The sequence below is a fragment of the Castanea sativa genome, chromosome 4 (genome assembly GCF_040712315.1).
Source record: "Castanea sativa cultivar Marrone di Chiusa Pesio chromosome 4, ASM4071231v1".
Lineage (NCBI taxonomy): Eukaryota > Viridiplantae > Streptophyta > Magnoliopsida > Fagales > Fagaceae > Castanea > Castanea sativa.
Genome location: NC_134016.1, coordinates 2,795,865 through 2,811,697, shown reverse-complemented (window position 1 = coordinate 2,811,697; position 15,833 = coordinate 2,795,865). Strand labels below are relative to the sequence as shown.

At 33.7% G+C, this 15,833-nt stretch overlaps 2 protein-coding genes across 10 annotated transcripts in view; both read left to right on the top strand.

Moving 5' to 3' along the window:
- LOC142631702 (uncharacterized) overlaps positions 1–15,833 on the top strand; it is a 65,517-nt gene that overhangs the window by 5,239 nt on the left and 44,445 nt on the right. Inside the window, exons 7-8 of one of the 6 annotated variants that reach the window (XM_075805983.1) lie at positions 919–1,010; positions 2,255–2,336. The exons of the other annotated variants lie outside the window; for them this stretch is intronic. Of the exons in view, the coding sequence (XP_075662098.1) occupies positions 919–940 (22 nt within the window). The 3' untranslated portion in view covers positions 941–1,010; positions 2,255–2,336. The remainder of the gene's footprint in view (positions 1–918; positions 1,011–2,254; positions 2,337–15,833) is intronic. 6 annotated transcript variants of the gene reach the window in all.
- On the top strand, positions 5,402–13,775 carry LOC142631699 (putative disease resistance protein RGA3). Of its 4 annotated transcripts, none has more exons than XM_075805947.1 (7): positions 5,402–9,523; positions 9,654–9,847; positions 9,984–10,048; positions 11,203–11,339; positions 11,594–11,723; positions 12,601–12,648; positions 13,348–13,775. In XM_075805947.1, exon 1 carries the CDS (start codon positions 5,466–5,468, stop codon positions 9,516–9,518), a length of 4,053 nt encoding a protein of 1,350 aa, XP_075662062.1. In that variant the 5' UTR covers positions 5,402–5,465; the 3' UTR covers positions 9,519–9,523; positions 9,654–9,847; positions 9,984–10,048; positions 11,203–11,339; positions 11,594–11,723; positions 12,601–12,648; positions 13,348–13,775. The 4 variants fall into 4 exon arrangements, with proteins under 4 accessions (XP_075662062.1, XP_075662063.1, XP_075662064.1 ...); XM_075805948.1 differs by having other exon boundaries at positions 9,960–10,048; XM_075805949.1 differs by lacking the exon at positions 11,203–11,339.

The following is a 15,833-nucleotide window of genomic DNA, read 5'->3' as shown; positions in this document are numbered from 1 at the left end:
TGATGGCTATTTCTGATGGTTAAATAGGCCTCCGTAAAATATCTAGTAGAAAAGATTTTTTTTATGCCCATTAGTCAAAACAAGTCATTTTCAAAACAAGTCTTCATTTATCTTATATCAAGAAGTTACTTTCTTTGTAACAATTGTAAATTTAAAGAATTTGAAACATAGATTCATATTTAATTGCTTGAGAAGTGTACAATGTACTTATTTTAGTGGTTGAATATTCTTTATCAAACAATGAGATTGAGAGAGAAGCTTTCCTGTTAGGCAACTTGTAACTTCCATGCTATAGGGGCCAAGCTAACTTAATGCCCAGATGTTTGTCGTGATTCGTGATTCTCTCTTCTTCTTTTCTTTACTCCCTCATTCAAATTAGAAGCAAGCTATCCATAAAAAATTTAAAAAAAAAAGTGGAAGCAAGTTAAAATGTTTATAGGTGTTAAAGAATGTCGTATATAGGGAAAAATTTATGGAAAATCAAAATTAATAGCCTCTTACTCTCATCTCATCCATTTTCACATGCATAGTGTTAAAGAATGTTGTATATAGAGTGAAGACTTCAACGTTTGTAGTCAATTATATTATTGACATTAAGTGAGTGAAACATCTTGCGCTGCAAATCAATTATAACTATTAGTATACTATATATTGGCATGCTGAGCAGAGAATAAAGTTGTACTCGGACTTTGGTCTAGGTTTTGCATGCCTCTCGAAGAGAAGTTGTTTAGTTGGAGTTTTAAAACTAAGTTGGAGTAAATTCTTAGTCTTGTTTGATGGCTAGTCTATTTATTTTAGTACATCATATTTTGTTAACCTTTTATGAGGTAATATTGCTTTGACCAATTGGAGTTTATTTGTGAAGTTTATTAATAATTAGTTAATTTAAATTTTGCTATGTTATTGTTCTATCATCAGGGAGAGAGAGATCAGATTTTAGATAGGCAAAATGATTAGAGGTGGAGAGAAAGGATTAGCAACTACGAAAACCCCTGGAGTAGATTATCGAGGTCAGTCTCCCTATTTCTTATTTGTGAAGTAGTGTTTCTAATCTCTGTTTGTGCATGTGTGGCTAGTTCTTTATGAAATTGTAATTTGTCTCTTATCAAACATTCTTCCCATTGAGGGATTCTTGATAACTCCAATTCTATAGGAATTCTCTTCTTCTTCTTTTTTTTTCCTTTTTTAATACGGACTTGCCATTCAATATTATATATTTTTCTACATAAAAATGAAAGACTTTGGTCGCTTTTCTCATTCGAGAGAGGTGTTTTATGTTTTATTTTTCTTATATAGTTATAATGACCATCTTTGTTACAATATTTCAATTGTTCTCTCTCTGAGCTCACCTTCTTTTCTTTGGAAATTAAGAAATTGCTACCTTTTTCTAAGTACTTCTTCTTAGGCTTTGACTAGTATCTCCTTCATTTTGCAAGCTGTAATTATTTTGAATTTTTACAGCTTTGAATGCATGATTAATTTTAAATTTATTGATTTCCCCACTATTGGCACAATTACCTTCTATCACATAGTTTACATATAGAGGAGGTGTCCTTCCCCTATATATACTGCATAACTTGGTCCTTATTGTTTATCAAATATATACAATATATTGATTATTGATTTTATTAGGTACATTATTTAAAGATTGTTTATCAGATATCCACAAATTTGTAAGAGGAAAATTTTGGCTAGTCTTTTGGTATATGGTACCTCTCTTTAAGATCTCCATGGTAGGCAAATGAAATTGGGTTATTGGAAGGGGAAGAAAGGGGGGGAAAAAGCCTGGGAGTGGGGGGTTGATGCAGGAGTATACATAACATGGATGATGATGACATGGCATATTGAAGTGGCACGGGGCTTGGCTTGGCTTGTGACGTGACATGACACTTGAAATTCAGCCATTTGACTTGGCTGGCCTTGTGCCATGTCAATTACTCGTGCCTTGTGACCTTGCCATGTCATCATCATCCATGTTACGCTATATATTCCTGCATCAATGGGGAGGCTAGGTTTATATGGCGGTGATAAGTAATTAAATTTTATTTATTGATTTGTGTCTAACCCCACTTTTGCTTCTCCAAAAAAAAAAAAAAAAAAAAATCTATTGAATGATAGAATATACTGCTAATGGGTCAAATCAAACTTCTAGTGATGGTTGGTGTGCCCTACTTTGTTTAGTTCTACAATCTGCATGCACCATGAAAACATGCACTCATAGGCTATTATAATGCCTTTAAATGTTCATGTGTAGGTATCCTTGCATGTCTAGATGGGTATATGAATATAGCAATGGAGCAAACAGAAGAATACGTCACTGGGCAGTTGAAAAATAAGTATGATAATGCCTTCATCCGTGGAAACAATGGTACTTTAAAGGATGACTTGTTATTTTACTGTTATTATTCAACTTTCTTTTTTTGCCCCATATCAATGATTGGGTTATCTCCTTTCATGCAATTCTCTACATTAGTACATCAAAGAGGACATTGGTAGATGGGGCTTAGTTTTGATGTTTATTAAGTCATGTAGATCATTAGCACTCATAAGATAAGTTGGATTTTAGAAATGAGGATTAGAAAGAGCTACTCCAACTTGGAAAAATGAAAATTTGGTTGTCTATTTTGTGATGGAAGGAGGTGTTAGATGTTTGATTTGAAGAGTGATGAATGGTTGTCATTTCCTTAAAGAATATAATTGATAATCATTTATGATCATGATATCATAGCCTTGCTTACTAGATTTAGACATTAAAGGGTGCTGCAACCTATGCCGTAACCCAAACCCAAGATTTTGAGAGGGCTGGGATCTTAGATGATATTTCGTCCCTTTTGTCATAAATTTTTGGACATTATCAATTGTAAAAAGTGAGTTGAATAGAATGGCCTATAATTTAGTCTAGTGGGCTGGGTTTTGTAATTGGATTGGACCTGTTTTCATCTCTATGTATCTTTCTAGAAGGGGATGAAAATGACACGTCCAGATCCAGTCCAAAATCCATCTTCTTAGGCCATATGTTGGTCCTACTTTTTTTTTTTTTTTTTTTAAAATTATGTGGTGGTAGTTGTCCTACGACTTCTAATAATTGGAGTCTTTCGGCTAGTGGTGGACCTCCTACTTTAGAAACAGAAAGAAACTCATCTCCATTATATGCAAGAGTTGGTCCTACTTGTTCTAACTTTTAGTAATTTTCGAGTAAAAAACAGCAGCATTTGGAGAGAGAAAAGAAAAAGGAAAAGACATGGAAACTTCCCTTTTCACATGAACAATTCCAAGGAAAATATATTATTAGTCTATATATGTTTGCTTTTATAGATATGAAAGATTTGAACATGCTTCGTGGTGATAGCTTTTTAGAAAAGAGTGTATGCGCCACAATCAAAGCAATTCATTTTTCACAGCAAAGACAAAAAAAGTAAGAAAGTAAGAAGAAGGCTTTGACTGAAATAATTTTCTACCTGGAAGTAACTTTCTACGAAACAAAGTAACAAGACGAACCTAATTTCAAAGAATATCCATTTATGATATCATCTTCAATAATCCATGATTTTTAGTTGTCTGAGACATATCCGATTTATTTAATTGGGTTCTTAAATATTCATTATTCATTTCAAAGCATAAGGTGGAAAAATGTTTCAAATAATCTCTTAAGTCATCAATTTTCTAATGAAGACCAAGTATTCTTTTTCAAACATGTATACCCTTTCGAGCCACTTCAAGAACCTATTTAAGATGCCTGCCACTTGAGGTTCCTTTATGAGCCGAGATACTGCTATGCAACCCATGTGAATATCATGATAATTCACCTATTGGACACCTCTTTGCTTATAATTATATATAAAAAATAAATAAAAAAACCAACCAAAATCATCCAAAAGTAAAATTCACAATATTGTTTTTGAATTCAGTGCATTAATGTTACATATTTTGAACGCTCCTCATTTGCTTTGTTTGTCAAAAAAAAAAAAAAAAAAAAAAATCTTGCTTTGAGAGTTACATGCAAGAAGCACTTTGTCATATGCTATTGAGATGTGGCTGCATTAAGCAAGAAGAAGTATGTGCATGTCATCCGTGAACCACTTTTTTTATTTATTTAGTTATTGATGATTATGAATTTTACTTTAAGAAACTAGAAAGGGCTAGGATTGAAGCCCAAATTAGAGTGATTGAAGCTGCCCTATGAATAAACAACTATTTCTTTCATGGACAAACATTCACCACAACTTGCATATTTGTTAATTTGTGGTTGGATTTCATTACTTACACATAGGACCCACTACTGATATTGGTAAAAAATACTTTAATGGCCACTTGACACATGTATAAAACATACACCCTGGACTCTCAAAAAGGGAAAAATGAATTGCAGAAGTCCTCTATGACATGTAGAAAACTGACAAAATTTCTCTGCTTTGAGGTTAAAGATTTCATCCATGCCTGCAAAAATCAATACCAGGAAACCATAAGCAATCAATTAGGAAAGTTCACAATCCACTCAAACCAGACGCTTCACTTAAGATTATAACACATTGTTTAAATGAATCCTCCATAATGTTACAAATGATCAAACTGAAAAGAATGTGAAACTATAATGTTGAAATTGTTTAATTTAAACTAAAGGACTAAATTGATACCAATATAGATTTGGGAACCAAATTGTGGACTTGTATAAATTACAAGGAGGGAAACAAAGCAGAAAAAAAAATGGACTTGTTTTGTTATTTTTTTTTTTAAAAAAAAACCTCTTTACTAGGAATAAAAGAAACATGGTTGATCTTCTTAAAGACCTGGGGTCTTAAAAAAAATTTTGAAATTTTATTTTCTTAAAATATTTAGTAATCCAAGCTTCTTTCGGTGAGTTGTGGGCCTGCTTGTTCTATCAGTTGAGAAATATTGGTCCTAATCATTTTGAAGTAAAGAAAGAACGATTAGGAGAGAGAAAAAGGAAAAGACATGGAAATGCCCTCCAAACTTCACTTTTCATGCCAAAAGCTTTGTAACTGAATTGACACATTTTCATTTATAAAGTGGTTTAGGGGAAAAGGGTTCAAGCTACGAAATTAGTAGCATGTTGTAATTATTTTTAAAAAAAAATTCACTTTTCATATGAACAATTCTATAGAAAATATTAGTCAATACATGGCCATACTGTGGTTGCTTCATTAATTTAAAAAGTAAATACTAGTCAAGTCATCAAAATTTAAAATGGAACTTAAATTTTACGACAATATTTGAAGACATATTAATCAGATATTGCATTAGCCAGTTGACACAAATAATGTGAAGACAAATTAATATTTGAAGAGCAAAAATTAATAATCACTATAGCAAAAGTTAAGAAAGAAATTATTGTCATATAGATGTTTATCTAGCCCCACCAAGTCGTCTATTTCTCACAGAAACATACTCTATACTTTGCAAACCTCTTCATACCACTTTCTCTTGTACCGAGCAACCAGGAAAATATGGCTGAACAAGTCCTAAGTGTTGTTGTAGATGGAGTAATAGCCAATGCAATGTCACTAGCTAGTGAGCATATCAGTTCTGTGTGGGGTTTCAAGGAGGAGATAGGAAAGCTTCAAGTCTCATTAACAAAGATTCAAGCTTTGTTGCATGATGCTGAGAAAAAACAACTACATGATGAGTCTGTGAAGATCTGGCTACGGCAGCTTAAAGATGTAGCTTATGAAGCTGACGATGTGCTTGATGAGTATGACTACGAGATTCTTCGACAAAAGGTAGAGACTCAAAACCAGGTACGCAGCTTCTTTTCATCCTCCAATCCCGTTGTATTCCCTGTCAAGATGGCAAAAAGAATAAAGACCATCAACCAATCGTTGGATGAAATTAAGAAGGATATACCTCTCCTTGGCCTTATAGCGTCTTTGAACCCAATCCCCCAGACTGATCTGGACAGGGAGACAGACTCTTTTATTGATGGTTCAGAAGTTGTAGGACGAAGAGATGATGTCTTAAAAATTGTCAACTTGTTGATTGGGGCAAACAATCAACAAGTTATCTCTGTCATTCCTATTGTCGGTATGGCAGGTCTCGGAAAAACAACTATAGCAAAACTAGTTTACAATGATAAACTAGTAAAGAAACATTTTGATGAAAAGATCTGGGTATGTGTATCTGAAAATTTTGATGTTAAAAGGATTTTAAGAGAGATTCTTGAAGCCCTTGACCATAATTGTAGTGGGTTAGAAAATAAAAATGCTATACTTCAACACCTTCAAAAGAAGTTGCAGAGAAAAAGATATCTTCTCATACTTGATGATGTGTGGGATGATGATCGTGAGAAATGGGATAGTTTAAGGAGTAGTTTGTTGGGAATTAATCAAAATAATGGAAATAATATTCTCGTAACTACTCGTAAGGACAATGTGGCACAAATCATGAAGACAAGTCTCATACATCAATTGGAAAAACTATCAGAAGATGAATGTTGGTTAATATTTAAGGAAAAGGCATTTGCAAATGAAAGAATTCCAGTAACTCCAGATTTGGAGGATATTGGAAGAAAGATTGCTAAAAGATGTGGAGGGAATCCATTGGCTGCAAGAGTTCTAGGAGGAATGATGCGCCTTAAAAAGGATAAAAGTGAATGGTTATTGATTCAAAATAGTAAGACTTGGGATTCGATGGAGGACAATAATGGAGTTTTTCAAATATTAAAGTTAAGCTTTGATCATCTTCCAACACCATCTCTAAAACAATGTTTTGCATATTGTTCAATTTTTCCCAAGGATTTTATTATTGAAAAGAAACTACTAGTTCAACTCTGGATGGCTGAAGGGTTCCTTCAAACATCTGAAAGAAGTTTTTCAGTGATAGAGGATATTGGTAACAAGTATTTTGATTTCTTAGTGGGAAATTCCTTATTTCAAGATCTAGAAAGGGATTCTTATGGTGATATTAGAAGCTGCAAGATGCATGATCTTGTGCACAATCTTGCGCTCTCAATTTCAAAAGGGGAAACCTTGCATTTGGAGGGCAATTTGGGGGATGGCATTGATGTCTCTCATACTCGACGTTTATCTCTTATATCCGATGGCCATACGACACCTACAATCCCATTATCTGAAGATGGCATGGGTAGATTACGCACAGTTTTTTTGGATTGGGTTGATCTTGGAGACAAATTATTGGAGTTTAAATGCGTGCGTAGTCTATTGTTATCTGGGTCATGCATAAAAGAGCTGCCCGAGTCCATCGGTATGTTGAGACATTTAAGGCTTCTTCACATCGAGGACACCAACATCAAAGTAATACCCATTTCTGTTAGCATGCTTTACAACTTGCAAACTCTAGTAATCAAGGATTGTCATCTTCTCAAAGAGCTTCCAAAAGATTTACAAAACTTGATTAACTTGAGACATATTGAGATTGATCATTTTTTCATAAAGCAATTGCCGATTAATATGGGGAAGTTGACTTGCCTTCAAACACTGCCTTTCTTTGCAATTGGTCAAGATGTTGGTTATCGAATTGAAGAACTGGGATGCTTAAGCCAACTTAAAGAAGAATTATGTATATACAATCTAGAGCATGTGAGAGATAAAGAAGAAGCCAAAACTGCAAATTTAGCGGTAAAATCAAAAGTACACAAATTGGGATTCTATTGGAGTTTGTATAGAGGGGAAGACAACAACAATGATGAGGATATACTGGAAGGCCTTCAGCCTCACCCAAATTTGAAAAGCTTAGAGATAGAAAATTTCGAAGGCGAGAGGTTCCCTTCGTGGCTATTGGGGAGTGATAATATTAGGGGTGGCTGGTTACTTTTTGATAATCTATTGGAGATTTGCTTAAGCAACTGTGGGAAGTGTGAAAAACTTCCTACACTTGGACATTTACCCAGTCTCAAAGTTCTTGAAATAAATAGAATGTATAACGTGAGATGCATAGGAACTGAATTTTACAGCAGTTTTAATGGTGAGGGATCAAGTAATAGTAGAGGTGGCAGTGGCAGCACCGTGTTATTCCCAGCTTTGGAAGAACTTGTTTTGTGTGGCATGCATAATCTAGTAGAATGGAATGACGTGACGGAACCAACAGCAGAATTAGGAATGATATTTCCTCGCCTTGAGTATCTGGAGTTTCAGGAATGCATGAATCTAACAAGTGCTCCACATCATTTTCCGTTTCTTAAGGAATTAAAGATTTACAAAATCAGAGGTCTGGCATTTGAAAATATTATAAGCGAGCTTACCACACTCACATCCCTCAAGATTGAGGAAGTTTCAGAACTTGCTTGTCTGCCAGAGCATTTTTTGCAAAAAAATAGGAGTCTCGTGGATTTGACCATAAGAATTTGTGCTGATTTGGAGTCAATCTTGCCACATGAGCATTTATGGCCCACCTGCACCTCTCTCCGATCACTCTCTATATATGGCTGTGACAAACTGGGTACATTGCCAAATGGACTGCACAACCTTCATTGCCTTGAGAAGTTTGAGGTATATTGCCCTAATCTGAGGTCCTTTCCAAGTATACAAGGTATCACATCCTTTCTTCAGAACTTGCAGATATCGTGTAGTGATGAAGTTTTACCAATTGGGCTACAATCGTGTATGTCTCTCCAAAATTTGTTTATATGCAATTGCCCTCATCTGATATCAATTCCAGATCTACGAAATTTGCATTCCCTTACCTATTTACAAATTGACAGTTGCCCTAATCTAAAATCGATTCCAGATCTAAAAGAATTGCCTTCTCTTACCCGATTAGATATTTGTAATTGTTCTGATTTGATATCGATTCCAGATCTAAAAGAATTGCCTTCTCTTACCCTATTAGATATTTGTAATTGTTCTGATTTGATATCTATTCCAGATCTAAAAGAACTGCCTTCTCTTACCCTATTAGATATTTGCAATTGTTCTAATTTGATATCGATTCCAGATCTAAAAGAATTGCCTTCTCTTACTGAACTAAAAATTTCTGGTTGTAGTAATTTGATATCAATTTCAGATATACGTGAATTGCATTCTCTTACCCATTTAGGAATTAGCAAATGCCAAAAGTTGAGGTGTGTGCCAGACGGATTAGACTGCCTCACCCGCTTGGAGTGTTTGTGGATTGGTGACATTTGTAAGGAGTTAAATTCTTTCCCAAGTCTCAATTCCATCCTACACTCACATGCCCCCCTTCAAAGTTTACACTTGTATGGATGGGATAGTCTCAACTCTCTCCCGGAGGAAATTAAATACTTCACTGCCCTTCAAATTCTAGAAATATCTGAATTTGGTGAAATGATCTCTTTGCCCGACTGGTTGGGCGATCTTTCTTCTCTTCAAAAGCTCTGCATTTACAAATGCAAGAACATGATGTATCTGCCCACAACGCAAGCCATGCGACGCCTCATCAAACTAGAAGAACTAGAAATTTATGAGTGCCCCAAATTGGAGGAAAGATGTGATGAATGGAGAGGCGTAGATGCTGTAGAGTGGCCTAAGATTGCCCATATTCCAATATTTAGTCCTGGCAGTTGGACCAATCATTATGATTTTTAATACCAGTAAGTCTAGCTTGAATTGCTGTATCCTTGCCCAAAGTTTATAAATTGAATCTCTAGTTTGAAAATCTTATAATAAATCATTTTTTAATTTTGTTTTGGTGCCTATTTTTTTTATTTTTTTATAAAGCAGTTGATAACAATTAGGAATGCTTTGATTACAAGCTCACCCCGATTTACACACTAGCACAGAGTGGTCTGAAATTGACGGAAAATATATTGAAGGGTCGTAGCACAGACTGGTCCAAGACAGATGAGTGGCAACATTGTCAAACAATATGCACTTCAAAGCTCATATAGATTATTAAATATCAAAAGTGATAAGTGGTAAGTTTAGTCATACCTTCTATACTCTTCTCTTCTTTTTATCTGATATGATAACCTCATTTGATTTAAATCAAGTATCAACATAAATTTCCCTGAATTTTAACTCTCTCAGATTTTTACCATAATGTGTAAGCAGTGGGGATGGCATACCTATTGTGTTCGGCTCCAGGAAAACGGAAAGTTCATAACTCATAAGAGCTGGTAAGTTTTCTCTAATCTTTCTTCCCCCTCACATTTCTCACAATATTTATTCACCTGTTACCTAACAAAACAAAAAGAAAAAATTGTTTATCCATTGTTTTTTTTCTTTATTTATTTATTTTACATAATATTATTCTAGCATGATTAAATTGGGGAGAGCCTTTATGAAATCTATATCTTGAGATAGTATCATTATAATGCAAATATGCATTACAATTAACCATCTAACCTGCCAAGTCACCACCAACCTTGTTCTTTTCTCCTCTGTTTTCACTCCTTAAAAATGATAAAGTGGTTTCACTAATTTTTTGTGATTCAAATTTGATCATTTAGTCATTGCCATGCATTAAGCCTTCCAACACAACAGCAAAGCCTTAGTCTTAAATTTTTGGGGTTGGCCATGGATCTCAACAACTTAGTCTGGGTTAGCCAAATATATACATTAAGCCTTTCATTTTGAAAGATTTTAAATCCATCGAATTAAACAGAGAATTTTAGATTTTAAGAGCCATGTCTAAAGTGTAGGAATTTTCCAAGTCAAGAAGAAACTATTATTCTTTGGATTGGCTTGCATCCAGTGCACTAGACAAAAGCTTTACCCTTATTCTCTTTCTTGATTTTAGAGTGATACTTTCATTTGAAACTTTCATTACATAAAATCTTCCCACTTTTTCATTTTCTAAAGGCTTGACAAGATTGTTCTTCACTTTGGGTTCAAGAATATACTCTTTCATTCTGTGGAGATTTGATTAGATATTTACCTTGAGAAAATATATTCCCCAAACTTTTTTGGGTGTTAATACCTGTCCACATACAATTTTTAATGGTGAACTCATGAATCTTTTGTGTTTGCCTAGTTTTATTCTGCTGGGTTGTTTCTCATATTTGATAAGTTATTCAGAATATTCATGGCATAGTCTCATGCTTTGAGCTTTGAAATTCATAATAATAATAATAATAAATAGTATCATGCTTTGACCATAGCAGAAAGATCTTTTGGTACTTGTGGAATTAAAACCAATTTATCTATTACTGATGACCCTAAGACTCTGCTCTAGTAGAAAAATGTTGGATCTTTTATGTCCTGCATACACTACTTATGATTGTGAAAATTTGATGCATTTGTACCTGCACAATGTCTCATCATTTTGCAGAAACTGCAAAGCATTTATTGTCCCCATTCTAAAGGAAGGATGTGTGAAGGGAAAGAGCCAGGTGGTCCTAAATTTGCACTAAGAAAATAATTTCGCCAAATGTTACAGATATACCTGGCCACACAATATATAAAATGGTGAACTCATGAATCTTTTGTGTTTGTCTTGTTTAGTGCTGTTGAATTGTTATTTAGACTCAACATAACATAGAATCACGCTTTGTACATGGTAAAAGATTTCTTTAGCTATTGTGGAATTAAAGTAATTTTTTGTACTAATAGTGCTAATATTTTGCTCTATTCGGAAAAGGAAGGTTCTTTTCAAGGCCTGCTTATAGTAATTTGATTGCAAAAAGCTGATACAATGCCTCACCATATAGCGGAAACTGCAGATTTTTTATTGTTCCCCATTAAAAGGAAGGATGTGCCAAGGGAAAACTGAAAAGAGCAAGGGTGGTCCAAGATTGTCCATATTTAATACAAATAGAGAATTTGTTCATATTACGTCATAGAAATCCACTGGTAAGTCAATCTAAAACAGACTTCCTACCATTCCCTTCTTCAATTCTTTTTTTTCATATTACTAAAATATCTGCTTTCTTTCCTAACATATTCCACTTTCTTGAAGTTAGTCACAAATTTGCGAATGATGTCTCTGCAGGGATAGTTGTTACTCTTTTTTTAACTGAGAGAATTGAGGTCCACTTATGCACAAATAGTTTCAGTTACTTTAACTCTAATTTGAAGGCTGCCCTCCCTCCCCCCTCACCTCTTCCAACAAAACCTACTAAGATTCCTCCCTTTTCTCTAGGTTAAATTTTTTATACTACTTACAAATGCCTGTTATCCTTCATATCCCAATTAGAGGTGCACTTCAGCACAAAGTTAAACAAGATTTCCCTTGTTTTGAACATCCAGATAAACTTTTGAATCCTAATGTAAGCTTAAAAAAAAAAAAAAAATCAAAAACTGGATTTTTCTCTCAAATTTCCTTTTGTCTAATGTTTCACTTTTGAATTATGTTAGGTGTTCCCTATTGCCACACCGTATTTCTTAACCTCTTCACCAAATTACAGATGTTGCTGATTTGTAGTTGCCCTCATGTAAAAGAATGATATGCCAAGGGAAAGGGTATCTTGTGTTCTAAGATTGCCTAAATTGAAATAATACAGACATCATAGAAAGCAAGTGATAAACACCTCACAAGCTGACTTCCTACTCTCTTCTTTATTTATTTATCTTTGAAACCAAATACCAAATATATGTGTTTCATAAGTGATCTAGTATAGTTTTTAAAATATATGAAAATAAGTGATCTCGTATTTCTTGACTGATATACTCACTTTCATTAAGTTATTAACACATTTGGGCATCATGTTTTTGAACGGCTATTTGACAGTTATTTTCAACTGGGAGGATAGCTGAAATCTATTTGGAACAAGTCTAGGTACTTCATCTCTCCTTTTTACTAATACATTTTCTTTTCATAACATAATGCTTGAGAAACTGTGTTTTTTTGTTAGTTATTTTTACACTTATCTTTGCCTAGTCAATAACATGTCAACAGTGAAAAATAGGCTATTATATATTTGGATGGCTTAGTTTTCTTTTCTACTCTTCATCTACATTGAACACACTACAGTAACTTATTTGAAAAATACAAAACTGAATAGTGAGAATATCCTCTATAGTGGTGTAAGTGTCATTGTGTTACAAAATTACAAGTACCGGTGATCTTTCATTGTCCCAAATTAGAGGTCTTTTAGTTTAGCACAAAATGGTCTAAGATTGCTCATGTTCTAGTGAATAAGATAAACCTTTGATACATCCTACTCCAAGGTCAAAATCATTTAAATTTGGTTTGCTCTCTCAAACCTCCTTGTGTCTGCTTGATGTTTCACTTTGAAGTCAACTAAATGTTCATGATTTGTTCTCCACTTTGCTTTCACTTGTTTGCTTTATATATATTGCCAATGATATCCAAAGAGTCTAGTGTCAAACCTTTAATTCATATTTTTTTAACATATTTTACTGCATAGCTTTTGTGTATCTTTGAATTTTAGCTCTGTTTGTACTGTTCTTGAATTATCTCTTCCCCTTATGTTTTCTTGTTCATATTAATATTAAACTCTGATCTGCTTGTTAGAGTTGAAGATTTCAGAAAAATTTTCTACAAAACCAGCTACTTTCAAGCCAAAATTGGAAGGTCAACTCCGATTTTGATGAAATTTTAGAATGTTGTTCCTGACAAAGAAAGCCTCGTGTTGACTAGTGTTGTTGCTTGAAATCCCTCTCCATTTGCACGGATGGTAGGACCCACTTCGTGAGATCTTTTTTAGTTGTTATTGTTATTGTTGTAATCCAAGAATGGCCTTTTATTTCTTCATTTTGTTTTTTTGTTTTTGTTTTTTTTTTTTTTTTTGTAGACTCTAGCATTTGTTGTAGAAAGACTGTTGTAAACACATTATTCTATAGTAGAAGATTTTACTGGACTAGGTCCCGTGGTTTTTCCCTTCCCATTAAAGGGTTTTCCACGTAAAAATTTGGTGTCTTGATTGTGGGTTGTTTCTAAACTTTTTTTTTTTTACTACAAATATTGGTTATTATGTTTTGCTAGTTTATTTGAAGTACCCATCGAATTTTCACAAAGAGGGAAAAAGAAAATAATTCCATTGTGTGTTGAATTAATTGGCTATTTTTCCTAATAGAGGCTGGTCTTCAAATTAAACAATTTTTGGTGCCTAACCCGTTCCATTCACCAAACCCTAATGCTGAACCCTCCATGTTTATATATATTAGATCTTTGCATAGAGGTCTAGCTACTTCTTGGAACTTAAGAAATTGACCACTCTACTCTTTGATATCCTAATCCATGTGTGGGATGGATGTATATTGGATTACTCCAATTCACCACGTCTCAAAATAGTCTTTTTTAAGAAGTAAATAGACACACTTTTATGACATTCATAACTTGCGCTTTCCTTTACTTGAAAGTCATAACCTTTTTTTTATTCAAGTTGAGGGAAAGGAAAAAAAAAAAAGTTGAAAAAAGCCAAAAATAACATTAGGGGAAATGGTTTGAGAATTTTTAATCAGAGGTGACTCTAAGAATGTTTATTGTTTTCTTTTGGTTAAGGGGAAAGGTTTTGGAAATCACATTTGGTCTTACATTCAAAGCTTGGGAAGAATACTTAAGAATGTTTAATTATATGTGCCTTTGAATAGTTCTCCGCTAACCTTTTAACTATCCTTAGACCTAAAGCTAGTGAATGGTTAACCTTTAGTTACTATTATTAATTACCCCTTTAATATTGTTTGCTAACTTTGATGGCTAAATATCATAGTCAATAGGTAAAAAATTATCAAGCATAAATCTTTTGTGTACGCCCATCAGTCAAAGCAAGTCATTTTCACAAAAGGAGAATAAAAAAAAGTATCATGGGTTGTATTCAATTTCATCTTCTACCAGGAAGTTACTTCGTTTGAAACAAACATAAAATTTAAAGAATTTGAAATTTTGATTCATATTAATTGCTAGAGGTGTACAATTTACTTAATCAATGGTTTTCTAACTATGGATTTTTTTTTTAGTTCTTTTAAGGGTAAATTATAAAGTTGGTCTTTATCTTTTATACCATATTTTAATTTGGTCTCTATCATTTCAATTGTGTCAATTTGGTCCCTAACATTTTCGTACTATGTCAAAATGGTCCCTACCGTTAAATGATGGATGAAAAATATTGATGTGTCTAACAGCCAAAATAAAAAACGTTTTTTTTGTCACAAATTTCCATCTAGATTGCCACATTAGCATCATAATTAAATAAAATATTAATGTTCCTTCCTCAATTTTTTAAGAAAAAGAAAAAAAAATTAAAAAAAAAAATCTTAATCTACATTTTTTCTTTCTTTCAATATTTGTTGGCATCCAAACACGCTCCAAAATCAAATCCTACAAAAATCAACCCTTTCAAATTTTGATTGAGTTGATGTAAATATGACCTTCACATACTGAAATGAAAACATATTCAAACATTCACATTCATAATCAAACCCACAACTCTAAAAAAAACCAAAGATCTTAGATTTATTTGAAATGAAAACACCAATTTAGGTGGTTGAAACCCAATCAAATCCATATAGCCAACCCAGTCTCCTCAAGCCAACTACAACCCAATTTGGAGTACCACATACAATAGTTGAAACCCCAAAACCTAGTAAGTTTCAAGGAAGTTTAAGATTCTCTATTAAAAAAAAAAAAAAAAAAAATTCAAAACAAGCAAGTTAGAACTCAATCATAGTCCAAGCTGAAATTGAGCATTTCATATGTGTCGGCCTCCAACGAGTCCACCATGGGAGATCTAAAAGCTTCTCAGAAAGTAGTGGGAATTGATCTGGGTTTAGGTCGATTTGAGAGTGGTTTGGGTTTGGATCAATTTGAGAGATCTAGCCAAGAACTTAGAGATAGTAATTATTGAAAGTGATTCTAAAGCTTACACATAGCTTATTCAGAGGCTAGGTCAGAGTTGTCCATTGAGGAGTTCATGCAATTGATCTAGTTTGTAATCTAGTAGAGGCTTTCAGTGTATGTAATTTCAACTGGGTTTGTAGGGAAGCTAATAAATCTCCCCA